General features: G+C 40.1%; 1 protein-coding gene across 2 annotated transcripts in view; it reads right to left on the bottom strand.

Annotated features, from left to right (window-relative positions):
- LOC149087759 (O-acyltransferase like protein-like) overlaps positions 1–10,016 on the bottom strand; it is a 60,238-nt gene extending 50,222 nt beyond the window's left edge. For both annotated transcript variants that reach the window (XM_089231659.1, XM_089231660.1), the window contains exon 1: positions 9,599–10,016. In XM_089231659.1, coding sequence (XP_089087785.1) covers positions 9,599–9,896 — 298 coding nt within the window. In that variant the 5' untranslated portion in view covers positions 9,897–10,016. The remainder of the gene's footprint in view (positions 1–9,598) is intronic.
- Positions 10,017–16,871: the final 6,855 nt, after the last annotated feature.

Here is a 16,871-nt window from a genome sequence, read left to right as displayed (position 1 = left end):
AAGTTACTAAATACGATATTTGTATGAATCTCTCCCCCCGCCCACCCCACTCTGAAATCGAGAATTCCGATAAGTCGAACTAACGGTAACTCGAAGTCTTTTGTCGGCCTCTGCACATTCGAGATTTGACTGTATTACGGAAGAAGGATTGCTATTTCACGACATGAATCAAAATTCAAAATATGTGTATGATTGTTCAACTGTAGATGACAACTCCTATGAAGGCGGCGTCTTTTCTGAAAAACATGCCATTATACCAAGAATCGCATTTTCACTAAGATTGTTGTTTTTTATGCTAGCCTAGAAGAAATTAGAGCTTACAACGAAAGTCTTATTCTTTATTTTATTATTGCTGTTGCTGAACTTGACCGTTTCTTGGCTTTTTGTCACCACAAACAACTCGTTTTTCCTTTCGAAGAAATCGTTTTTATCATTTCTCATTGATGTCACTTCCTCGTTTATGGCCTCTTTTTCTTTCAATTTTTTTGTTACACTCTATTTGAATATGATCCGATGGTACCATTGTTAGTTCATTTACTCATCGCGAAAAGAATACCACTTTGATTAAAAGACGAACTTAATGAAGACACGTATAAACCACCAATCATTTAGGTCAGCGTTTCCCAACCTTCCTGAACCCAAGAACCAGAAAAATTTTCAAACAATTCGACGGACCCTTGTGACCCGTATTACGAGACATTCCAGCATTTTAGTTCCGAAATTTTTTGTACATTTATCCGTATTTTTTTTTACTGTATATTTATCCCGTTTTTTCAATGATGCTTATTTGAATTTGTAATGTTTGTTAAAATCGTGAATAAACATCACTTTAACTAACTTACTATGGTAATTATAGCTATGAATACAAAACTTCATCTCGCATATTTGTGAAGTTATACGTTTTTCTTCAATTTTTCAGTGATTTTAACAGCGATTTTGGGGATTTTACCGACGTAAGCTAACGTTCTGGTGACGACTGGCGAGGTCCAGTATTTTACCGTTTTTAAGATTTCAGAGCTCCTTTTTTTCTGAATGAAATATGGTCATCTACTTATTTGAATGTTTTTCTTTTTCCGTCAAATACATTTCTTGTAGCAGCCCTTTATTTCCTCCACATTTCACCCATTTTAGCAGTATCGTCGTAAATTGCCTTTTTTAGCTACAATTAGTGATATCTCGTGTATGAAATCGCAATTTCCCGCATTCTCCTTCGATAAGGAGAATGCACCAAGTAATTCACCAATTACTTGGTGAACCTAAGTATGAAGGTAAAATTTTTATTTGAACCCATATGGATGCTACTAATATAAACTACAACGACTGAATAATTTTTCATCATGTTAAAATTGAATAATCGAGCCCTGTCTACGGACCACCGATGCCATCGTCACGGACCATAGCTTGAGAAACGCTGAGTTAAGGGTTAATAAGAAGTGGATGCACAAAAAGAGGAGAAAGGGCCATATTGCCGTTTTTTCAGTTCAAGAACATTTTCCTTTTATTTTCTTTCACACGAGACGAAATTTCAAGAATTTGCTGCACAGAAATGAACGACTGAGACAACTTATTCATTTTTTGTATCTGATTTGGAGACATTTTTCATTTTTTCGTCAGTTGCACCAGGAGGTGATTTAGAGACCTAGTGCTGTAGTTGTTTTTTTTTTTTAATTCAAATTTGAGACCCTTTCGAGGGCTGAAGATTTTTGAAGACCATTTTCAAGACTTTTTTTTTTAAGCCGAGCACAACTCAGGTCTATCGCCATGGGCAATTTACTACCTAGTGAGTTGTGCCGGAAGTGTCCTTCTATTATATACTGTACATGGAAGTGAGAAAAAGAACACATATAGGTGAGGGTGGGAAAGCAAGGTACTTTGCATCTCTTATCTCTCTGTGACTCCCTTATCTAATTATCTACTGTCTGTACTGTTCCTCCCCCACTCTTATCACTTGTTTTTCTTTCTTTCTCTTCCTTTCTTCCATTTTTTTTAATGCGCACAAGGCTACCGTATTTATCCCCCATACGTCTAATACCGATCATTCAAATTTATCGCCAACAGCTTGTTGACGAAACGGTTAAGATACCATTTTTGAGATTGCTCAGGCTTTTCTTCGAAGACCATTTGAGACTGCTCAGGCTTTTCTTCGAAGACCATTTGAGACTGCTCAAGCTTTTCCCTAGCGAACCACCAATGACTTTGATGAGAGTCACATCTCACTCTCTGCATGTCTCGTGCTCCTCAACGGATGTTCTAGGCCATTTACCCACTAATAAATTTTTCAGATTCTCCAGAAATTGTTTTCGAGTGCCCTTCGGTTCATGGCGAAGGGCATTCATTCCTCTGGTGAAAAGATGGGGAGGAAGGAAAGGTTGGGATGAGAGCCATTTTCTCAAAGTAAGAAAAATGAACATGTTGGTAGTGTGATTACCATGGTTCAGCAACTGCCGGTGTCACCGATCAGGATGGCACCGGAGACGACCGGCTCCGCCTAAACCAGACGCAGTGACCTTCGAAACCAGACTCTTTTATGCAACGGCCACAAGTTGGTTTTTCAAGAGCGAACGGGTAAAAAAAAAGAATAAAGAGCGCACCCCATAGGGGTTCCTTACCCCATTCTCATGGAGGCCACACGCTTGTTTTTTCGTTTTTGTCTTTTGGCGAGCCGTGTCACGTCTGGATTTTTGGCAACGGACCAGGAAATTCCAAGTCGGGGAACGGACGGACGAGCGGACATTCGTTAAAGCTCTTGTATATTGACCCTTTCTTTGTTCTCGATACCGCGATTTGCTGCTCACCTTCAAAAAATGGCTGAGGTTCATCGTGCCGAATGCGACTCAGAAGAAAACACATTTTTTGGCACTCGTTCAAAAAATTGGATTGGTGGTTATATGAAGGCCGAAAGGTTATGGCACACCTCGTTTATATTCAGCAAAGGAATTTATTCATTAATTATTTTCTGGTCGATCTTTAGCTGCGGCAGGGGGAAAAAAATGGTCGTAAATGCTCTGTAGAAAAATAGCAAACTGATTTCTAGTCTTGAAATAACTGCTTAAACATGGAGTGAGGAAGAGCTGAACTGGGCGTTAGAATTTGTGACATCGGTCCTGTTATCAGGTCGGATGGGTTCTGTTTGCAATGGAGTCATTCACAGCTGAGGTAAGGAAATCTCCATGAATAAGACCATGGTCCCACAATAAGGGACGCGAGTGCTACGTACACAAACTTCATAAACATTCCTCTGGAGAATAAAAAACGAATTTATGCATGCCGAAAAGTGTTGAGTTGTCTGTATATGTGTGATGCTAAAGTATTTATGTTAGAGCTATATGCGTGTTTTGTGTTCGGAAAGCGCTGCCAACTGTCTTCCGTATTGGAAGTGAAAGCATCAGGTGCCTTCTGAGTTTCTGTGATGTATCGCAAGGAAGACTGAAAGGCATCTATCTCGTAAACCCTGATGATCAATATACAGGGTAGTCATAAAATAGCTTTGCTGGTATACGAGAACCCTGGCAGCAGCAAAAATCAACGAATCCGAATGAAGTTCGAGATAGTATAGGCGTTTCAAAAGTATGCGCTCGAGAATGAAGAGAAATACAAAGAGCCTAACTTTTGCGGTTACGGTTACAGCAACGAAATTTCGAAACATTCTATTAGCAACACTCACTTTTATACTCGTACATTGCAAAGTGATCGCCCTAGTGGAAAACCATGAATGGCTTTGGAACGGCACTTGTAGCACCATGAACGCCGGTGAAAGGCGCACAGAAAGATCTCACCAAAGGGATGGAGAGCGCTATAATCACCTCGGTGGGGCACTTCCTGCTGTAACAATACAATCTGCATTGGTTGTTTCTACTTGTTTCTTTGTCTGCACTTAGCGAAGGTGTTTATCATGCTACGGGTATCGTTCTAACGCCATTTACTGTTTCTTTACACCACCGATCACTTTTCGATGCAAAAAACGGAGTGTTGTTATTTGAATTTTTCGAAATTGTTTTGCTGTAACCGTAACCGTGAGAGCTAGGGGTTTTTTTTTTGATGTACTCATTCCCGAACGTATACTTTGAAACACCTACTGGGTGCCCCGGAACTCCACGTACAAACTTGGAGGGAAGGTAGAGAACATCGTTAGGAATCATAATCACTAGGGGCTCGGATTTTTATGACCTAAAAATGTAAAAATATGACCTTATAATTTTTCCATTATTTCATCTCTTCTTTTTCAGTTATTGCTTCTTATCTTTCAAGTTAACAGAAATAACATTAAATACATCAATTTACAATTTTAATTAAAATTCTCTCACAATATTCAAATGAAAACTACGCCTGCCTTATGCACAGAAACTGTTTTTCGGTATGTTCTAGAATCGCACCGAATTTTTTCGAGATGTAGATCAATTCATTCAGCTCGAATGAATTGATGACTTCATTCAGCTCGAATGAATTGATGTAAACCTACTAAGAGTGGTTAGAATTGACCAGAGTTTACATGGGATTTAGCCATAGGATCTGAGGGCAAGAAAGCCACTGTTCAAGATATACGCAAAACTGGCTGTTGTGTTAAATTTCTTGTGGAGGGAGATAACTGATGTTTCGGGGGAAGGGGTGACTAAAGCGACAGAACAAAAGAATTAACCATGTTATTTCATAAAAAAATCAGCAATTTTCTAACATTTCGGGGAGAGTGGAACCCTCAGGTCCCTCCCCCACTTGCTATGGCCTTGGGTGGATTGGACGGAGCTATTATCCCTATTTAAGAAAGAAAAACTTGACCCATTTCTAAAGCAAATCATAGAGAGCTACTATACCTACTCAAGAAAAAGAAAACTCAATAAAGTTCTGAAGCGAATCTCGGCCAGAGCTTGCAACCCCCTTATTTAGGACGGGGGAAAAACTTGATCCAGTTCGGAAGCGGATTGGACAGAGCTATTATCCCTACTTAAGGCCGGGATTACACTGTAAAAGTTTTGTAAAAAAGTGCTTTTATAAAACTTGAAAAATACAACCAATAAACTAATCGATCGATCTATTTATTGATTGCATTTTTCTAGTTTTATAAAAGCACGTTTACAAAACTTTTGTAGTGCAATCCCGGCCTAAGAAAGAAAAACTTGATCCAGTTCTGAAGCAAATCAGAGCTACGATCCCTACTTAGGGAAAAAGAAACTTGATCCAATTCTAAGAGGCGAATCAAACCGACATTTCAGGGGGGAAACAGTTAAATCTTCATATCCTTGTACGAGTTCGTTTAGTTGAAACTAATTCTCATTAGTCAATCTGTTTGGTAACAATTTCATAGGTGTATCCAGAAATTCCGTCCGAAAGAATGCAGAGATATTTATTACATAAATACAGCATTTTTTTTTTCTTAACTCGCCACGACTCGTCAGCCAATCGTGTGGCTCGTTCTTTTTTTTTTTTCTTTCACCAACTCAAACTTTAAGATCGCAAATATATGATCATCATCACCCACCCCATCTGCATCATAATATAGCGTATGCATGAATAAAAAGCCGCTTCTTGTCCACGACGCAACATAATAACCCGCCCTAACGTCATCTGCATCCCTTCAGCAACAACTAAAAAATGACCTTCAACTCGCCGTTAACTATCATATCTGCTTTGAAAGAAACTAGTTTTGTCCTTGGCACAGTTTTTACGAGCTCTCTTTCAACCAAAAACGAGCTATTTAATATGCACGTTCGCTTTTCTTTCCTCTTCTGTCGTTGTTGAATTCTATAAACGAATCACACTGAATCGTTGATATCGATCGAACGTAAACTTCCAACGCCACGTGTAAAAATTATTAACGTTTTTTATACGCAACTGCAGATCTTTCCCTTACATTTGAAGGCTTTTTTTATCCAGGTATTTGCAGTATTGTGGAATTTTTAGCTGCTAAGTTTCCAGTAGTCAATTTTTGATTTCGTTCGTTTCCCACATATATTCCATCGCCATCTACTTCTAAATTGATCGAACTGCTGTTTCAAGTGAAGTACCACTTCCATATACTCCATGAATATTCATACATTAGATGAAAAAAAAATAATAACAGGTCTAAAATTCAACTTCTGTGTTGTGTGAACGAACACCCTGCTCAGATGTCCAGAATACACCGGATACGATAAAGAACCAGACTAAACACCTCAATAGACTTTCAACTTCCTCCGTGTTGCCACATAATATTTATTTATTTATTATTATTTAAATACACACCATAGGCTGAAAACATGCGACTACTAATTCTTTGGTTTTCTGAAGTAAATCAGACGCAGCTACTATCCCCAAAATGCAGTATAAGCTTAGTCAATATCTAAAGCCAACCGGACAGAGCTACTAAAAACTTGATCCGGTTCTGAAGAGAATCGGGAAGAGGAAGAGCTACGACCCCCCTCTAATCATGAAAATAAACTTGATCCAGTTCTCACGTGAATCGGACAGAGTTACGGTCGCTATTCGGGAAAAGCGCGATCCAATTCTGAAGCGAATAGGACAGAGCTACGATACTTGCATAATCCCTTCGCTTACAAGCTATTGGCAAGAAATTCGTATGATCTCTATTCCAGGAATCGGCGATAAATATGGTAGCATAACCACACGTTAGAAAATGGGGGAAAAAAACAAATGAAAGAAAAACAGTGTAATAGATAAGTGGATAAGAGAGCAGGTGCGAAGTACAGATTTATTTTTTTACCCTCACCCTAACTTTTATTTCGCTCTTACATGCATATAGTAGAAGGATGCATCATATGTGGGAAAAAAATCACTAATGGGAGTATGAAAATAAACGGAGGTAAAACTTTGTTTCATTGGGTTACAACAGCCTCACGATCATGAGGAGAAAAGAAAAAAACGAACTCGTTTGAATTTATTCCACTGGCGTTTGGACGCAATATTACGTCCTTGGTCGTAAAGTGGTTAAGAAAAAAAAAACTTGATCCGGTTCTGAAGTGATCGCTACTTAGAGAAAAAATTCATCCCTTTCTGAAGCGAATCAGACAGAGCCTACGCGACTCTCCTACTTAAAAAAAACCTCGCAGCCAATCTCCACGCAAGTCTCGCCACAGAGAGCAATAGACCTACAACGGCTCAAATATTCAATCATTAGATTCCATTCATAGTTAGAAGTGCTAAGAGACAAAACTAAGATCCCATATCTGGGGTATAAGAAAAACTTGATCCAGAGTGATTTGCTTCTTGTCAGGAAGGTGTTCAGACAAAGCTACGAAAAAAGACTATCCAGCTGTTATACAATCAAAAAGGGACTTCAAAAAAACATTCCTTCAGTCAATGAATTCATATTAATCGAGCGTATATGTATACTTGAAAAATCAATAGTGTAATAAAAAATGACGAATTATGGTGAGTTGGTTGCCATACTAATTAGTAATTTTGAGGCTATTGCGTCAACCTCTAATAATTTTTGACGTAATCCAACGGCAAAAGTTTTCTAACCAATAGTTTGAGGAATCGATCGACTTGTTTAAGGAGGCAACGACCATCAAACGGACCTTATTTACACACAGTATACACAACGCACACTACTGACCCCGATCCGAGAGGTCACCAGTAGGAAAAGGTCAGTCGGACTTTGGCGAACGATGACCGCGGAAAGAGAAGTCACGTTTGTCTGTCTTTCTTTCTTTTCTTATCTATTCTTTCTCTCCTTCTTAATAAACTCGACTTTCACTTTCGTTTCTGATTTTCTTCTTTTTACTTTTGAACTGACAAATTGTATCTACTTTTTTTTCTTCCAATTCTATGTTTATAGTTCGTTTTGGTCTACATTTTGCGTTATTCTGTAATAATCAAGTAAATTGAAAAATTATATTGTGATAATTAAAATTCTATATATTGTAGTAATTAAAATACTTTTTAAAAGTCATTTAAAATGTTAAAAATCCAGAAAAAAAATTAGATATGTATTTTTAAACGTTTTCCTAACGTGATCTGTTCAGGGACGTTGATAACAATTTTAATAATTAAATAACAATTGCTTCTCTTATACTGATTTCTTCTACATGGGGGTACCTCAGGGTTTTGCACTCTCTTACTTGATATGTAATTATTATACGTACGCGACTTCATATGATAACTGATCATTAAATATTGATTCTGTGGCTGTATCAATACGATAGGATTAATAATAATGAGTATTTATTTTGACGTTATCCTCTTATTGTGAGGAATTTTGGTAATTCTGACGGCTATCGAATCGATTTTCCTCAAAAAATTCCATGAAAAATAAAATTAACGAAAACTCATAATTCTTTTTTCAGTATTTTTAATCTTTAACTACAACAATTATATTGAAATTAATCCAAGTAGAAGTTATTCGAAGACCCTCCTGGTTAAGCAATGAGCCAAAAAAACACTTGCTTATGCACAGCCGCTTGCTATATTTCCATTCTACTTTGTGCTTCGTTCAGATACACAGCTCGTTGGACCTTCCGTAAAAGCAAGCTCTTGAAGACCCCTAGAGATTTACGGGCCATCAATGGGGAATCACTACAATGAGGCGATTTTTTTCAACTACAACTAATTAGAGGAAATAACCCAGAAGAACTAAGGACCCCCGCCCCACATGCGCTAGACCATAACTGTTCGCTATTTTTATTCTAATTTCTTCTCTGTTCCAAAACGCATCCTATGAAAACTGTTAGAAACCTCCTTAGTGTTCACAGACCTCTTTTTGAAAATTCATATTTTATGCACTAACTATAAAATCGGTTAACTATCTACTGACGATTTCATGGCATATTTTTTGTTCTCCCCTTTGAATTCAGCAGTAGGCTTTCCAATCTTTATCGTGTCCAAATACTGTCCAGGCCTATCCTGAGAAGGTGAATACCCATCTGTCAACCAACACAATCTCGGTTTTTAAATGCAACTTGTTTGAAGTAATTTAGTTTGAGAAATCCAACAGCAAATACCTCCCAAGTATGAAATTGAGCTGTATAAGTACCGAGCACTTTTGAGGTTTTTCTCCTACAAAATTGTGTGATCGCGAGCAGTGAAGATAACTGATATCTAGAATTTAAATAAAAAAGAATGGAATCCTATCCCCCTAGAATGTAATTTCATGAACCCTGAACCCCCCCCCCCCCCAAAAAAAAACCCCTATTACGATCTCTACTGAATGCTGACTAAAATAAAAACTGATAAAAACTGCATGTTAACTGCCTATATGTCTACGTTTCTGAGAAGTAGAGCTAGAGTTCTAGGGTTAATAAAAACAACTTGATCCAGTTCTGAAGAGAATCGGGCAGAGCTACGATCCTCTATGTAAAAAGTTATCTAATCTAGTTATGCAACCAATTAGAACTATGATCACTACTTATGAAAAAAAACGTGATTCAGTTCTGAAGTGAATAAGAGCTATGATCTTTATTCATGGAAAAGAAAAACTCGATCCAGTTCTAAAGCAGATCAGACACACAGCTACGATCCCCTACTTCAAAAAAAAAATCTGATCCAATTTTGAAGCGCATCAGAGAACCGATCACCAGTTCTCATTGCCACGGGAGCCCCCAAGCAGCCCTGATCGTGAACATATTAAACCCGATCCCTAGACCCGCAAAACAAAACGTTTACTTACTTCTCATGGCCCACTCGTGTCCAAGACCGGCTTCCTGAACGACTTCATCGACGTCCGACCGGCATCTCTGGTCACCGGCACCACCGTCGCCGTTCCTGAGTTCATACACGACTCTCTTCAAGAATTGATAAACCGTCGACGTGAATCTCTCGACTGGATCACCGTCATCGCCATTACTATCGATCCCATCGTGATCGTGGTTCCTTCCATCGCAAAAACCCAAGCAATTTACAACGACGACTATAATCGTCGTAGTCAGTACCAGCGATGGCCGGGAACCGAAGACTAGAAATTTCATTGCTTCTTACTTTACAAGGGACCAAAATCTGCACCAAAGATGAGATGACGGTGGTTCAACACACGCGGACACTGTCTGTCGCTCTATCTCCGCCGGTCCCGTATTTTAAATACCTTCGCGTGGAGGGGGGGGGGGGGGGGTTCTATTCTTTTTAATCAATCGCGTAGCTTCGTGTCAGTTTAAGGGGTGGGATGAAAACATATTATGGATGATGATGGAGATGCCAATGGGTGGATTACAAAACATAAAAATAAATAAATAAGGAAGGTGCGTACATCACGGCGTCTCCCTTCCCCACCATCTAACCAACGTGAGATTGAAAGTTACGCTTAACAAAAAAAGGGGATAGTTGGGTGACTACGACGTTTCCGCGCGTGACGATCTCGACACGTGACCTGAAGTGTTAACTACGTGATTGGTTGGTTTTTCTTGTTTTTTTTCCTTTCCCCCTCTCGTTCCTCTCCCCCTTTTTTGTCACGTGTTCGAACATCAACCACGTGGTGATTGTTGTTGTGATCTGTCACTTTTCTTCTTGTCATCGATTATCCGATGCGAAGGTTTCAACAATTTTTGACCCCCCCCCCCCTCCCCTGTCCAAAAAATTTCGTCAGCTCTGCCCCCCCCCCTACCTTCTAACGCATGTTGAGATTGGGATCAGCGACGTACGCGAGGGGGCAGAGGGGGCATAGGGGGGATTGAGTTGGGACGTAGAAAACAGTGGGGTATCGTGCTCCCCCCCCCCTTCTTCCCCAGACGATCAAAAATTTATTTTTTTGATGCAAAAAAATATTTTTTCAAAAATTGAAATTTGGGAAAAGAAAACACCTTTACACATGCTATTATAATCAATTTCTGTTAATTTCAATGTTGTTTGAAGGCTAAGAACTCAAAATGTCTTTTTTAAGAAATTCATTGCGACCCACCCTCTAAGCCATAGTTTCCTAACCTTTTTCGTCCCATCGCCCCCTTCTTCAGAAATTTTTTTTCTCCCATCGTCCCCCAACGCAATTTAACCCATAGGATCCTATGTTATACCCGTAGCTTCTACCGCCCCACTGGAACTTTCCATCGCTCCGAAGGGGACGTTAACGCCCACGTTAGGAATCACTGCTCTAAGCCATATATGCCAAACCCATGACCCACGGACCGAAAGTGGCCCTCGGGGTTATCTGCTATTACCCACCACCCCAAACCAAACTTCGTAAAAATGAACTACGCGGCGCACATTTACAGATCACTTAAGTGACCTGCGACAGAGTTCCAGAACACTTAAGCGGTCCGTGGTACATTTATTTTATTTCCTTCGTTCTCGTGAGTTTTACTTAGCGTGCTGTTTATTTTTGGGTCATATTCTGGGGTGTTTTCTTTTTATTTCTAGCACACGTTGGATTGCGAGATAAGTGGTTTTTTATTATATTGCTCTCAATTTTTTTAATTTTCGATCGACTTAAATTTATTTTCCTTGTCCGCATTTCATTTTCATTGTACTTTCGCCAGGTTTGTGTTTTGTCGCTTCTTTGATAAAAATTCATAGGCTTTTTAGACATTAGTGTTAGCAAACAGTGCATACTTTTCCCCGGGTACTCTCAATAACTTTGTTTTTCCTTCCACTTGGGCCTATTGTTGTAGTGTTACTGATTTGAGATAGTTAGCTAATTCTAATAAGTATAAATTGTACTTTTGTAGCTTAATACTTTTTTTTAGAGTGTGTTGTATTCTTTATATACATATATATTTTCTTCTTCGTGATTTAGTATTGAGCATTCTATTTTACGTAATTTTTTCGTACAATCTATTACGTATATTTCGCATAGTAATGTATTTTACATTATTTTAATTTCCTGTTAACGTTTCTCATTTTCCTATTTTTAAGTATTATTATTATCTAGCTTTAGCAATAGTGTTAGTATGCCTCGACCTCGACTAGTGTTGTGTAGAGCTTGCTACGGGAGGTTTCCCTGGTCTAGGGGTATAGTAGCTTACAGTTTCAATTGTAAAGGGTGCTTGGATAGGACAAGGCTGGAACTCGAGGTCGAAGCTTTACGGGGAAAAGTTAGGGTGCTAGAGGGACCGGTTATAACGGAGCCTCTGGTCGTCGAGCCACCTGTTGATGAAGAAGCAATCTCCACGAACAACGACAGTTTAAAGGGCGAATGGGTTTTCGTGGATGAGGTAGAGAGGGATAGTGATAGGGGTTTAATCATCGGCGATTCTATGGTTAGGGAACTTCTGAACAGAGTGTGTAGGGATTTTCGGGGTTTCAAGCGCTGTTGTCTTCCTGGGGGAAGATTTGCAACGTTCGAGACGTTTTTCATCGCCGAAAGTTGTCCTTGCGGGTGATTCTGTGGGTGGGAACGAATCAGGTAGGAACAAATATTAGTGAGTCTCTGTCAGAGTACCGGGATTTACTATTATCCGCTAGGGAGGGGAGGGGGTTCAGATGTGGCAGTGATTCCAGTGCTGCCAAGGGGTAGTAGGAAGGAGTATAGGAGTAGGATCCACCAATTCAATATAGGCCTGAAGGACATTTGCTCCTCACTTGGGGTCACGTTCTTGGAGCTTCCCGCATTTACCGATAGGTGGCTTCGTTCGGATGGGATCCATCTAAATAAGAGGGGGGTCTGGGAGGTTTACAATAGTCTTAGGTCAGGTTTTTTACTCCCAGACCACATAGTCGGGAATGCGGGTTAATTAATGATAATCACAACAGTACTGACAGGGAATTACCCACCTCTGACTTGGATGTCTTCTCGATTGACACTAAATCACCGGGCAAATTAAAATGTGTGTTAATAAATGCCAGGAGCTTAGGTAATAAGAAAGATTTTTTAGAAACTATGATAGTTGTGGAGGGCTTGGATCTTATAGCCATTACAGAATCTTGGGCAAACGATGGGGATGAATCTTTCTTACACATCTCAGGATACGATACTTTTTTGAGAAATAGATCTGATAGGAAAGGGGGTGGAGCGTTGATATACGTGAAATCCTGTTTGAAGGCTAGAGAGTGTAACGTGCAGAGAAGTGATATTGAAACCATATGAGTTGAACTTGAGAACAAAAGACGTCATAAACTTATTGTTGGGGTTTGTTACAATCCACCGAATAGGGATCAAAACTGCATCCCCAAATTGCATGATGAAATTTCCTACATGTGTAAGCGTAAGAGGGTTCTCGTACTAGGGGATTTCAATTACCCAGGTATTGATAAGGAGAACCTTTCATCTAGAGATCAGTATGAAAGAGGCTTTCTTAAGTTGGTGCTTGAAAATTTTTTGTATCAGCATGTATCAGAAGCCACTAGGGGTACTGCTATTTTGGATTTAGTTCTTACTAGCTCTGAGGATCTTGTTGAACATGTTTCGGTGGGGGAAGAGTTTTCTTCCAGTGATCATCGTATAGTCAGATTTCACTGCAACTTTTTCTCGAGTAAGGTTGATAACAAAAGACTGGTTCCTTGTTTTCTAAGAACTAACTTTGATGTTTTGAGAGGAAGGTTAGCGGAAGTTTTCAAAGACCGGTTGGAATCAGTAGGGGTGGTAAGTCAATGGGAAGAATTTAGTACGAAGCTGTCCTCTGTTTTGCACGACATCATACCATTTGTTCGAAAAAAGCGTGTTTGTACATCGTACCCTCTATGGTTCACGGATAGCGTGCGTAACCTTTATCTTGAAAAGAAAAGACCATTCAGATAGTATAAAAGTGGAAAGGTGACCTATCACTGTTTACTGATAAAAGAAGAGTGTTCAAGAGAGCGATAAGGGATAGTAAAACAGAAGTTGAATCTAGGTTGGCAGATAACATTATCTCTGACCCAAAATCATTATTTCGATACGTCAATAATGGATGTAAGGGGACACTTGGCCACCTCTCGACAGGAGGCTCTAGATTAAAGAGAAATGTAGGCATGTGTAGTGCATTGAATGACTTTTTCGTCGGTTATTCGATATACGGGTGTTACGTGGGGTAATAAAACCCTCAACGATGTTCAAGTAGAAGACGTGGAGGTTCTAAATCTTCTAAGAAATGTATGTGCAAGCAAAGCACCAGGACCAGATGATATCTATCCCAGGTTCCTCAGGGAATGTGCTAATGAATTGTTGGGGCCAGTCGCACAGATATACAGGAGTAGTGTTGCTGAGGGTATCGTCCCAATGGATTGGAAACTTGCTAATTTTGTTCCGATATTTAAGAAGGGTAGTCGAGAAAGCGGTGTCAAATTATCGTCCAGTGAATTTGACGAGCTCCATCTCGAAAATTTTGGAAATTATCATAAAAAGGCAGTTTGTGAAGTGGAGAGACGAGAATAATGTATTGTCGGATAATCGGCATGGGTTCAGGAAGGGGAAGTCATGTGTAACTAACCTTTTTTGCTTCTATGATCACGTAACTAAGGCTTTGGGTAAGAGCAAAAATGTAGATGTTGTTTACCTTGATTTCCAGAAGGCATTCGATCGGGTCCGACATGGTAAACTCTTGAAGTGTTCACACGAGATTGGAATAGGGGGCAACTTCCTGAATTGGATAGAATCGTGCTTAAGACATAGATCGCAACGAGGTGAACGGGGAATTCTTTGGTTGGACAGGCGTCACAAGTGGAGTTCCTCAAGGAAGTGTCCTTGGCCCCATACGTTTTTCACTTTTTATCGATAAACTCGATCAGGGTATCAATGGTATTACTAGCAAATTCGCAGATGATGTGAAGCTAATGGGCTAGGTAATCGGGAATCAAAGCGATACCGAGTTGCTCCAGACCAACTTAAACAGGATTGCAGCATGAGCAAATGAATGGAGCATGACGTTTAGCGTTGATAAGTGCATGGTCGCTCATTTTAGTTCGAACAACCCACGGTTCTCTTACGAGTTGAATGGTGTCACTAGTCACTATCCCGGATTCAACTAGGGTCACCGATTTGGGAATTCTCATTGACGAGTGGCTTAGGTTTTCTGAACATTGTTCAGCGGTGGTCAAAAAATCGAATAGAATGCTTGGTCTCATTTTCAAAAAGGTCTCTTCGCGTTCTCCTAGAGTCATTCTTCCGCTTTTTCGAGGCTTAGTTCGTCCTGGACTGGAGTATGCTGTAAGGTTTTGGAGACCATACCTACAGAGGGAAATAGACTTGGTTGAAGGAGTGCAGAGAAGAGCTACGCGTGTCCTTATTGGCACACGGGGCTTGAGTTATGAAGAGACTTCATTTTTTGAATATGTTTACATTGGATGAACGCAGGTGTCGAGGAGATATGATCGAAGTGTTCAAAATTTCGCTCTAACTGGCCATGTAACTTAATTTTGGCTCTAACTGGCAGATTTACTTAAATTTGACAGTTTACTTTCGTTAAAAGTGGCAAATATACTTGCGTTTGACAGTTTTTTCGACTAAAATTGGCAAATATACTTGCGTTTGACAGTTTTTTCGACTACAATTGGCAATCTTACTTGCCGGGCCGGCACACGGCTCGCACAGCTGGTGTGATGATATGGGGTGCCGTCGCATAAAACAACCGATCACCTCTAATATTCATTCACGGTACCATGACAACCCACCGATTCTGCTGTGACAGACCAGTGATTCTGCTGTGACAGACCAGTGATTCTGTTGTGACAGCCCTGTTCGTGAAATCCTCCAGCCACTCGTGGCAGGGCTCCAGGAGTCATTTTTCAACTGGACAATGCTCGACCACACACAGCAAGGGTGTCACAAGAATGCCTCCGCCACATTAACACCCTTCCTTGGCTTGCCCGATCCCCAGATCTGTCACCAATCGAGCACATCTGGGATCACTTGGGACAGCAAGTTGGGCAGCGTAGGAATTCGAGTGAACTAGAGGCGCGTTTACAGCAAATGTGGAATGAGATGACGCAGGACACCATACGGGACCTGTATGCCTCAATGCCCACCTGTATTCAAGCTAGAGGTGGTCCAACAGGGTACTAGAACCTCCATTCATTTGTATTTTTTCCTGTAACAAATGATTCTTTTGCTTTTAATTATGCCATCACTTACTTATATTAACGTTGTACTCACATATGTAAAATTTCGTTCCATTCGGACAACTCTTTCTCGGTGCGCAAAATTTTGTGGCAGCAATTTAAAATACTCCTGTAGTTGAAAAATCACTTCGCATTATAGAGCAAGGGAGACTGTGCTACAATCATGAAAATATTATGAGTATTCAAATAATATAACAAATCAACTAAAATTATTCTTCCTACAAAAGGAACCCGGAAATATTTTTGCATTGGGCCCTGGGTTTGGCCATCAAGTTAACCACTCTGCACCATTACAATGCACAAGATACGCATTCCGTCCTAACTTGGCGCTCTGTTGATGACACCGGCTGCAAGATTCAAAGCCAAAAAGCGTGTGGGTAGTTCAGAATTTTATGATAAAACAGAGTTCTTTGCCAACTAATTATCGAAAAAGGATTTGATTTCATTCGTCATTGATTACGGAAACCAAAGCATATTCATTAACAAAATTTCAAGAATCTCCTGGAAAACTAGGCATATGGTCACTGGATACGACGTCATGGGAGGGGGGGGGGGTTCATCGTTAAAATTCTTATCAAAAGGAGGGTCGTGCCTCATAAAGTTTGGGAACCACTGCTTTAACCCATTCATGCTAAACCCATGGCTTACTGGGTTGGGGCTAATTGTTTATCGGCTAAATGTAGCCGATCTCCCAATTGAAAAGTCTCACCACAGAGACAAAGGGACAAACTGCGATACAATTATTCAATCATTATAAAAAAAAAACTTTACTCATAAAACTGACGGCGAACGAATGGCAGCACACTGCACCTAACAAGCATTACACAGAAAGAGGTATCACGTTAGGGCCACAACACATACATGCACAACTTCCAGCATGGCCCTGTCTTCTTCGACCACCTGCTAAAATCTCTTTATTCAGACAGAAGCGGCGGGTCATGATCTGGTTAGGAGGCCAAATGTAGCCCTCGGAGTCATCTAAT

The sequence above is a fragment of the Pholcus phalangioides genome, unplaced genomic scaffold (genome assembly GCF_987345545.1).
Source record: "Pholcus phalangioides strain wild (caught in Gottingen) unplaced genomic scaffold, Ppha-v1.0 ptg000004l_1, whole genome shotgun sequence".
Classification (NCBI taxonomy): domain Eukaryota; kingdom Metazoa; phylum Arthropoda; class Arachnida; order Araneae; family Pholcidae; genus Pholcus; species Pholcus phalangioides.
This window is presented reverse-complemented; position numbering and strand designations above follow the sequence as displayed.